At 44.9% G+C, this 11,277-nt stretch overlaps 1 protein-coding gene across 1 annotated transcript; it reads right to left on the bottom strand.

The window, feature by feature from the left end:
- Window positions 1–1,681: 1,681 nt before the first annotated feature.
- On the bottom strand, window positions 1,682–2,179 carry LOC126108196 (uncharacterized). The gene has a single exon (XM_049913435.1). It carries the CDS (start codon window positions 2,177–2,179, stop codon window positions 1,682–1,684), a length of 498 nt encoding a protein of 165 aa, XP_049769392.1.
- Between the last annotated feature and the right edge of the window lie 9,098 nt (window positions 2,180–11,277).

Raw genomic sequence — 11,277 nt, 5'->3', positions numbered from 1 at the left:
GGTGGGTATACACTGTACTAGTGCCGACATTGTGCATGCTCTGTTGCCTGTGTCTATGTGCCTGTGGTTCTGTCAGTGTGATCATGTGATGTATCTGACCCCAGGAATGTGTCAATAAAGTTTCCCCTTCCTGGGACAATGAATTCACGGTGTTCTTATTTCAATTTCCAGGAGTGTATTATCAGTGATGATTCACATCATCCACTTGAACACAAATGTGGTTCTCCTTTCAGTGTTTAACAAGTTAGCTAAGTTAGATCTCAGCAGTGAAAATACAAATAATGAAGCTGATGTAATTGTGGAGGTGGGTCTGTCTAACAGATATTCCAAAATATTAATATGGGATATTGAGAAGGAATTGAGCAAGAGAAAGTGCTGCTCTGTTGTAGCAAAAGATAAACATATGCCCTAATCTCCTTCTCAGGCCCATAGTGTGAAAAAATCACACATAATTTTCAAAAAGCAAGTGTTCATAAGAATAACACAGCTTGTGCTGCCATTTACTGCAGGACAGACACTCCATGCCTCCTATTCAGAGTCTTGGATATTCTCCATGTCAAACCCAATAGCTGAGAACTGGACATTATGGAAGAGATGTAAATCCATGTGCACCAAACACATAATGCATCATCGTTATTGAATGAACTGGATTGCAGCCCCTGATCTTCATCCTTACTATTTTTTGTTATTGTTTCATAAGATACAATTATTGTCACTTGAACTTGTGGACAGAACACCAACCATAGTGTTCACTGGGTGGGGAGGGGTGAGTACCACCTTGTCTAGTAGCAACTTTCTAACAGACCAGCTTATCACAGACAATGATCTGTGCCACTTATGGTTCACCTACTTACTTCAGTGCAAACCGTGGCACCTTTCCAGCTATCAATATAAGAATTTGTTCTCCTAATCTTGTGGTCTTGTGGCATTGCTGCGTTAGGCACTGTAAGACACCCTTCATGACCGTGACCACTTTATGGTGATCATGTTGTTTCCTTGGCAATGTGTTGAGCACTTAAGAGCCAACTGGGGTGCACTCAGCCTCGTGATGCCAATTGAGGAGCTACTTGACCAAATGGTAGCGACTTCAGTCAAGAATACCATCCTAACGACCAGGGGAGCGGTGTGCTGACCTCACACCCCTCCTATCCGCATCCTCCATGGAAGATGACACAGCGGTCGGATGGTCCCGGTAGGCCACTTGTTACCTGAAGATGGAGTGCTCTTTTTTTTTTTTTTAACTTAAGAGCCAACTGGCCTTCGTATGCCTCTCCTATTATATTCGCCCGCACCTATCAGATTTTATTGAAAACATTGTGCAGTGTGTCTGATGCAATCATCTACACAGGGCCATGAGCTATTGTGTCCCATTCTTCCTACCTGGACTGCATTTCCTTTTCTGTACTCCCTCCCTCGAAATCCATACTCCTTTTTTTTTCTGCCCCCTCCTTCGACTCATCTTCCCCTCTCCATTTCCTACCCCTTTCTCAGTGTTGTGATTTACGTCAACCTGGGTATCCACCTTGTTCCCTGTATTCCTAGCAGTTTTGTTACTCTTCTCTTTCCTACGTTTTGACATTTTCAGCCCCCATTGGGTTTTTGCCTCCACTTCCAGATTTCTGTCTTTAGTGTGAGCCATTTGGGGGACAACTCCCTTCCTAGCATCTATAGCATGCATTACTCACCCCCCTCCTACGTGCCACCACACCTCCTTCGTGCCAGCAGCCCTTCTGCGGGCCACCCCCCTCCTGCGTGCCACCACCCCTCCGGCGTGCCACCACCCCTCCTGCGTGCCACCATCTCTCCTGCGTGCCACCATCCCTCCTGCGTGTTGCCACACCTCCTGCATGCCACCAGCCCTCCTGCGGGCCACACCCCTCCTGGGTGCCACCACCCCTCCTATGGGCCACCACCCCTCCTGTGTGCCACCACCCTTCCTGCGTGCCACCACCCCTCCTGCGGGCCACCACCACTCCTGCATCCCACCATCCCTCCTCCGTGCCACCACCCCTCCTTTGTGCCATGACCCCTCCTGTGGGCCACCATCCCTCCTGCGTGCCACCACCCCTCCTGCATGCCACCACCCCTCCTGCAGGCCACTTCCCCTCCTGCGTGCCACCACCCCTCTTGCATGCCACCAACCCTCCTGTGGGCCACCACCACTCCTATGTCCCATCATCCCTCCTATGTGGCACCACCCCTCCTGTGGGGCACCACCCCTCCTGTGTGCCACGATCCCTCCTGCGTGCCACCAACCCTCTTGCGTGCTCCCATCCCTCCTGCATGCCACCACCCCTTCTGCACACCACCACCCCTCCCGCATGCCACCATCCCCCCTGTGCGCCACCCCCCTCCTGTGTGCCACCCCCTCCTGTGCACCACTCACCCTCTGGCGTGCCACATGACCTCTGGTGCACCACACGCCCTCTTGTGCGCCATCCGCCCTCCTGCATATTTCAGTCATGATATAAATTGGTTTGTGGCACTTTGTGAAAATCAGTTATGAAGACTGCAAATTTTCAGTGGCACCAGGTGATGATCATTTACAATGAAACCTGTTACGATTTAATAGATATACTTGACATACAACTGTGGTGGCTTTAATTATCATCTGCATATTCATCTGTGGAGGACAAAATGATTTGGTTTGATAAGTCTGTAATACATAAGTAGTTGGTGATAGCAACTGTAGTACAGTTACTATAATGTTACTAATAACTGCTGGTGAAATGAAATACACAGTCATAAGTTAATGCTAGATCTCAGTTTCAGTTTCTTCAAATTTTTCTAGTTTTAGCCCTGTACAACTCTTGAAATTAATAGGAAATTCCCTGTGTGCTGAGCCTTCATTGTAAAGAAGTCGATGACAGCAGGAAGTACTGTTGACAGCTGTCAGCTGTGAAGTGCAAACAGTTGCATTTGAAAGCAACAGTTATTTATAGAGATACAACAACCGTAGCATTGGCATAGAGATATATTCATAATCGTGTTAAATTATTGATCGAGTTAGATATATGAAACAGCCATGCCCAGTCTGCTGGAACTGTTAGGGGTCTTCTTCCTAGCACTGCTATAGGCCCATCTCTTTCAACCTGAATTTGAACAAAATTTTCCCGTCAGCTCGTAGATGTCAATTTCTCTATATCACTCATCTTGAAAGTATTTTCAGAAGTGCTAAGAGTGGAAATATGACTTCTCTTTTGTTGCTCAAGTATGAAAAGTATCCCTGGAAGTATAGCCTGTTGGTAAACTGAACAGTGAACAGCATGTATGGTGGGGAAAGTGTCCTTTCCTGAAAGAATGCCACAACTGCTGTACTGGGTGACCAAGAATCAGTTTTCCATGTATTATTGCAAAGAAGTGTGTAATGATTTACACAGGTTGTGTTCATGTTAGTTTCTTCTGCTGGTTATTTTGTTACTAATTTTTGTGTCCTGACTAATGTACTGTATTTAATCAAGAATACATACTGCATTAACTTTTTTGCTCACTACATGACCCTTGGTTAAAAAGGCATGCTGCAGAAGGGTGAATCTAACCTTGTGAAGCAGGTGTAGATGCTTCTTGTAACATAGATGGGTGGGGTGGGGTGGATCCATAAGCCTACTCTTACTGTAAGGGGCTACAAATCATTGCACTGTGGAGAACACCCCCAAGGGACTCGTCACGCTTTGGCGGGTTCGTGCTCGGTTACCCCAGAGCCCCAGTCTCTGCAGCATTGTTTCCCTTCCATGCTTCATGTCTATCCTCCTGCTATTCATTTTCCCCTCCATTGGGAAACATGTCTGGGATGTTATTGGGAATGTTCTGCACTGCCTGTTACTGATGGAGGAACAGTCACACCCTTGTTTTTCACTCTCTTTTCCTTTTTTTCTCTTCTCTCATTCCTCCACTGCAGCATTCGAGGTTCCTCTCTCTTCTTGTGCACTTCTGAAGGCTGGCCCCTGCACCTGATGCATAACAGATGACTGGGTAACATGTAATTCCCAGCCCTGGGTCGACAGGTAGGGCTTGCACGTGCCCCTGGTATACGCCACGCCCAAGAAGGAGTTATTGCCTGAGCTGCAACCTTTCCAAATCGTCAATTTGTCCCTGTGTCAGGTGTTTGTGAGGTGTGACCTGAGATGTGAACAATCACCTTAGGCGGGTACACCCCCTTGTGAAGGGAGCCCCCAATTGGGAGGAGTGCACTGTCAGAGATGCTGCCAATTATGGCGGATTTTCTCCATATGAGTCACTCATCTTCCCAATCATTGTCTATGAAACGTAAATGTAATGAGGTGAATGATTTAAAGACCCTTTCCCCTGCACCATGGTTTCTTGTGGTCTCATGTACACAAGTGCTTACTGCCTCGCTTCTCTATGGCTATCCTGTTCATGTCGAGGTCCATAGAACTTTGAATTCTTCCCCTGGTGTAATTTACACCAGGCTACTTGACAGTCTGAGGCCGAAATCCAATCTTACCTCTCAGAACAGGTTGTCATTGCCATCCATCGATTAATGAAAAAGGTAGATTCCTCCTTAGAGCCCACCTGCACTCTTTTCCTCACCTTCATTAGAGTGGTGGTGCCATCCAAGGTCAAAGCAAGCTATGAAATTATCACAGTCTGGCCATACATTTCGAACCTGATGCGCAGCCACCAGTCTCATCATTTCAACCACACTAAAATGCCTTGTTGACACCCAGCCAAATGTGTAATCTGTGGTAGTGATGCACACGAGAGCTATTGTACATCATCTCCTGTCTTCTGTATCGACTGCAATGGCGGCCATGCCGCTACCTCTCGGGATTGTCCCGTGTATGTTAATGGGTGGGCTGTCCAAGAGATCCAGATAAACTATAAAGTTCCTTACCTAGTAGTTTGCAAGCTACTCGCTAGTTACAAACTTTGTATTTTCCCATCTGGCACATATAATACTGTTCTTGTTACCCTCGCACCATGAAGAACATGGCTAAGCAGACATGCAACCTCAAATTCAGCTCTGTGGTTGTGAAATTCCTCCATGTCAAGGTAGCATCACCACTCTGCCCATCTAGCTGTGCGACAATTAGTCAAACTCTCGCAAGGGGCAAAGCCACTAGCTACACAACCGGTGTGACAGAAAGGACAGATAGGGTACTCCCATGAAGACTTCCTCCATTCCTCCAGCCAGACAATACTCGAGTCTTCATCTTATCAGAAAGGCTCAAAGTAGTCCACCAAAGGCAAACAATCTTCTCCTTTGCCAGCCTCGAAGATCCTCTTCGAAGGTGTCACCCGGTGGTACCTTAGCCCGGGCGGCCTCCGTATCGCTGGTGTGCACCACTAACCATTTTTCAGCTTTGGACTCCATGTACCAACTGCGCAAGCAAGCCAGTGCTTCTGTGGACCCCATAGAGCAGGATCCCCCTGCTTCTGTGCCCTGTAGTAGCGACTGTACACTGGCTGTCACTCGGCAGCCACCGGGTTGACACCCCTACACCTCTTCCTCAGCTTGACTGTCCTCCAATGGAATATTCGCGGCTTTCAGTTCTGCAAAGAGGATTTACAGCTGCTTTTAGCATCACAGCATCCCCTTGTAGTGTGCCTTCAGGAAACAAAATTGCACCCTCACAACCACTTTGAGCTATCACATTACTTACCGATTCGTTTTGACTTTCTCCCTGAGGTCGGCATTCCATCTCACGGGGGCATCATGCTGCTCATATGGGATGACATTCATAGTCAACCCATCTCCCTGACTACCCGTCTTCAAGCTGTTGCAATTCACCTTTTCCTCCCCTTACTTTTCCCATCTGTACCATTTATGTCCGTCATTCACTGTCACCAGGGCAGGCTTCCTTTAGCTTATTGGGCAGCTACCACCCGCCGCCCCACCCCCCACCCCTGTTTTTGCTACCCGGTGACCCAGGCACATCACCCTTTTGGTGTCCTCCCAGGACCTGTCAGAGATCTTGGCCGACCTTCTTAACCAGCTTAACCTCTTCTGCTTTAATACTGGAGCACCCACTTTCCTTTCTGACTCCTAACACACCTATTCCCATTTGAACCTATCCTTCTGCACTGCCCAGCTTGTCCATCATCTTGACTGGTCCATTCTTTTTGACGCCTACTCGAGTGACCATTTCCCATGTGCTCTTCATTTGCTGACTCCTACCCCATCCTCATGCACTCCCAAATAGCAGCTTACTAAGGCTGACTGGCAGCTTCACTCCTCCCTGGTGACCTTCGAAGAACAATATTTCCCCTGTTGTGTTCACCAGGTGGGCTATCTCACCAACATTACCCTTACTGCTGCAGAACGTTCCCTTCTCAGCACTTCCTCTCTGCCACGTCGCGTTCCAGTCCATTGGTGGACTGAGGCATGCTACAATGCAGTTTCTGCATGGAGATGTGCTCTCTGCATTTTTAACCACCGACCTATGCTGGAAAACTGCATTCATTATAAACAGATTCATGCAAAGTGTCATCGAGTTCTTCAAGATAGCAAGAGCTAGCTGGATTTCATTCCCTAGTTCCTTTAAAAGTTCCACCCCTTCCTCCGTCGTGTGGGCCAACCTCTGATGGCTCTCTGGAACCAAGCTCCATTCCCCAATTTCCATCCTGACAGTAACTAAAAATGTCATCGTTGATCCTATTGCTATCTCCAACACCTTGACCCGCCATTTTGCGGAAGATTCGACCTCTTCCAACTATCACCCTGCCTTCATCCATCGGAAACGAGCAGAGGTGGCTCAGGTGATACCATTCTCTTCTCAGAATCATTGAGTGCTTCAGTGCCGCCTTTACTATAAGGGAGCTAGATCATACTCTCAGTTCATCCCAATCCTCCAGCCCAGGGCCATTCGCCATCAGATGTTGCAGCACTTCTCTCTTGCGGGCAAGCACTTTCTGTTTAACATGTAAAACCGCATCTGGGCTGAAAGCACATTTCCTGGATGCTCTTGTGAAGCTACCATTATATCCATACCTAACCCTATTAACGACAAAAACCTTCCTTCTAGCTGCCACCCTATCTCTCTTACCAGCTGCGTTTGCAAGGTGATGGATGATGCCTGGCTTGTATAGTGGCTCGAGTCTCACAATGTTCTGACTAATGCACAATGTGGATTTTTGGTTCAAATGGTTCAAATGGCTCTGAGCACTATGGGACTTCTGAGGTCATCAGTCCCCTAGAACTTAAAACTACTTAACCCTAACTAACCTAAGGACATCACACACATCCATGCCCGAGGCAGGATTCGAACCTGCGACCGTAGCGCCTAGAACCGCTCAGCCACTTCGGCCGGCGTGGATTTTTAGTGCGGCGTTCCACAGTTGACCATCTCCTTACTTTGTCCACCCATGTTGTGAATGGTTTCCTGCGGAAATCCCAAACTGGCTATGTTTTTCGATTTAGAGAAGGGCTAAGGCACCTGCTGGAGAACTGGTATCCTCTGTACTCTTTACATGTGGGGCTTCCATGTCTGCCATATCTGAGGGTTCTGCCTTGTTGGACACCATCCTGCAGGAAAATGGTGTGCCTCAGGGTTCTGTCCTGAGCGTTGTCCTCTTTGTTATCACCATTAACCCTATAATGGCCTGTCTTCTGCTGGGCATCTCGGGCTCCTTTTTCTTGATGATTTTGCCATCTATTGCAGTTCTCCATGGACCTGTCTCACTGAGCAGCGTCTTCAGCAGTCTTGATCATATTTACTCCTGGTAGCATCGACAGTGGCTTTCACTTTTCCACTGACAAAAATGTCTGTATGTATTTCTGGTGGTGCAAATGGTTTCTCCCACCATCTCTACATCTTGGGCCTGTTGCCCTTCCATTCGTCTACACTACAAAATTATTGGGGCTCATGCTTGATAGCCCACTGTACATGGTTCATTGTCCTACATGTCCTCAATGGTACTTCCTGTGGTGCCGATCGGACCACCCTCCTCCATCTGTGCAGGTCCCTTGTCCATTCAATACTCAACTATGGGTGCTTTGTTTATGCATCTGCACACCCATCCCTCTTATGCCGTCTCAACACTATCCATCACATGGCATCTGTTTGGCCACGGGCACCTTTTACACCAGCCCGGTTGAGAGTCTGTATGCTGAAGCTGCTGAACTACCACTGTCCTACCGCGGTGAACTTCTCCTCAGCAGGTATGCATGCTGTTTGTCTGCCACATGTGGCCACACAGCCTTCCAGATTGTGTCCTCTGCTCAGACTCAGCACCCTTCAAAGTCTGAGTGTGCTGTACACTGCTCATTCCTTAGTGCAGTGGGTCCAGGAAAACTGTCACTTGCTTGCTCTTCGTGGAGACAGTGTCATGTTTCTGTGGGTCACTGGCCATGTTGGTCTGCCAGAAAACGAGGCTGCTGACTCTGCTGCCAAGATTACAGCCCTCGTACCTCAGCCCACAAGTACCTATATTCCCTCCAATGATCTCTGCGTTGCTGTCTGTCAGGAGATGGTGTCCCTTTGGCATCACCAATGGTCCTCCCTTCAAGGGAATAAGCTTTGACTTATAAGCCTCTCCTGGCACCTTGAACAACCTCTTCTCGGCCCTCCCGCCATGAGGGCATTATTTTGACTCAGCTTCATATTGGTCATTGCCTTTTTAGCCATTGTCATTTGCTAAGTGGCACTACCCTGCCACTTTGTATGCATTGCGCCCAAATTTTAATTGTCCGCCACTTCCTGCAGGAATGCCCTTTTTTTGTGTTCTCCAGTTTTGACTTTGGTGCATATGACACAAGTTGTTTTTTGTGTCCTAAAGCAAAACAAAACAAAACCAAAACCGTGATCTGTCCTGGCCATATACAGGGAATTCACTTTTTTGTATAGTGATGTATGGCTAATAAAGATCTTGTCAACTGAGACAAATAGCTCATAATATCGCACATCTATTTTTCCTGAATCAATCTCCTCTTACAATTTTTATTTGGGATAAGCACAGAAAGGATTATTATGTCTTTTGTGCTATTGCTGTTGTGCAGAGATGTCTGCTTGTCATTCACTCAAAGCTGTGTCAAAGTAATGTCTGATGAAGCAGCTAATGAGAAGTTGTTTGTAGGATGGCTATATAGTAATAGTAAAAGCTAAACAGCTAAGAATATACTAATTAAATATTTTGGGACTTCAGGAATTCATATTGACACCAGCCTGAACAGGGATGAACATATCAACAAAATGTGTGAAACCATTATAAGAGTGTTCTGAGGGGTGTTATAACTATTAATCATCTTCATATGACATACTGGGTTCCATTTTACTCATATATCTTATTCGTGTCCTCATGTGGAGTCATTCCCCTTATTTGATTTAAAAAAGTTGTCTATGTGATTTGGAAGATTGATCCTATGGCGCAGTGTCACCATCTCTTTACCAGGCTCCGGACGCACAGCTGTGAATATCTCTATCTATTTCTTTGCTGTCTTTTGTGGGGCAGCATTAAAGAAAATGTTCCCAAGGGAGCAATTCACAAACAGGATATCAGAAATAAATCAATATCCAAAGCCATCAGCTAACAAAAACTGAAAACTCAAAGTGGAATCACTTGAAATCTTTAATTTTCTCTCCCTGCTGGGTTCTTTGCCATGTAAAAATATCAAAATGACATGCCTGGCTGACAGGAAACCAATGTTACAGTATCGTATGATGTGCAAAATGCTGATTTTAATATTTAAGGCTGTGGCTGTTTTTTCATTTGATATGAACAGTGTTGATATTAATATTTAAGATTCCAGCTGCACCTTCTGACTATGCTACTATTACTTAAATTTAACGAATATGAAGTTAGAAAATATGATTGCAAATAATAGCATAGGGAGAAGGCTGATGTGAGAGATCCTAATAAATATTTACATACTATTTACTTGAATTTTTTGTTCTCTCAGTGAAATATTCCTTAGTGATTTTTCATCTCAGTTGTATCACCAAAAAGAACACTTACGTAGAACTTGTAATTAATTCTTAAGATTTACCATAGTTAAACATAATATATACTTTCAGGTACTGTGTGGAAATTGTGACTGCTTAAATGCACTGCTTGCAGTTTTAGTGTTACCACAGGCCCAGGTTTCCCCATGTAGTCTGAACGTAAAAGATGATTAGTGCAGGTTGTGAATAAAGAAGTAATTCTACAATTTCTGACTGGTTGGAGTTAAATGTTGTTGTTTCATGGCTTAATTGTGGTGGACATATAAATATGTCTGCTAATGTTAGCATCCAGGTTTTTGCATTAGGCACTATGAAGATGGTGGTCACAATAATATAGATACCCCTCATGGGAAGTAATAGAAGACAAAATACAGTTTTCTGTAGGTGTTATGCTACAAGGATTTGCACATTATCATAGAGCAGGTGAAATAATTTTAGCGTATATATTTGTAGAATTTCTTCTTTGTACATATGAACACAAAAAGAAGTTCTAAGAGACTGGGTTTCTATTTATACAAAGTGACACATGGAGTTGGTGCTGTGTCCGGAACTTGAGCCAGGAATTAGTTTTGATAAGTAGTTGTCCTAATGGTTAGGCCCTCCAGTCGTGCCTCCTTGACTGAATCATATTTTCAATGTCACTGTAGGCATTGCTAATTGTTAACATGACTGCTTATAAAAAGCAAGAATTTTGGCTTAAACTCATCATTGTGGCTGTGAAAAAGGTTTACTTCTTGCAATCACTGTCAGATGGATTATCTTCCAACTTTCAAAATTTGTTAGATCCTTATTGGAGTGTTTGTAATCAGCTAAGAGCTTCTGGTCATTGAAATAAATTTTTGTGTCTGAATTTTTTTGTTAAAATTGTGTGGATAACAGATGCATGTTTTCTCAGTACATTTGTGTGTGGGGTGTAGGAACAAGCAGAAGGAGAGTGGGGTGAGAATGAATGTGGTTGAAATGTGTGTAAAAAATTAAAGTAAATCATATTTGTGTTAATAAACCTCTCAAAGATTATTGAAAACAAGCACCCTAGTTTGATTTAGTCATGTATTTGTGTTGCAGTTATTTAACTCCGCTTTGAATACTTGTAGCCAGATGTAACTCAGTGCCACTGTGAAAACATTAAATTGTGATTTGTCTGTAGCTTGTGGCGTTTCTCTCTCTCTCTCTCTCTCTCTCTCTCTCTCTCTCTCTCTCTCTCTCTCTCTCTCTATATATATATATATATATATATATATATATATATATATATATATATATATATATATATATATATACCTAAAAACAAAGATGATGTGACTTACCAAATGAAAGTGCTGGCAGGTTGACAGACACACAAACGAACACAAACATACACACAAAATTCAAGCTT

Source organism: Schistocerca cancellata, chromosome 11 (assembly GCF_023864275.1).
Source record: "Schistocerca cancellata isolate TAMUIC-IGC-003103 chromosome 11, iqSchCanc2.1, whole genome shotgun sequence".
NCBI classification, from domain to species: Eukaryota; Metazoa; Arthropoda; class Insecta; order Orthoptera; family Acrididae; genus Schistocerca; species Schistocerca cancellata.
This window is presented reverse-complemented; position numbering and strand designations above follow the sequence as displayed.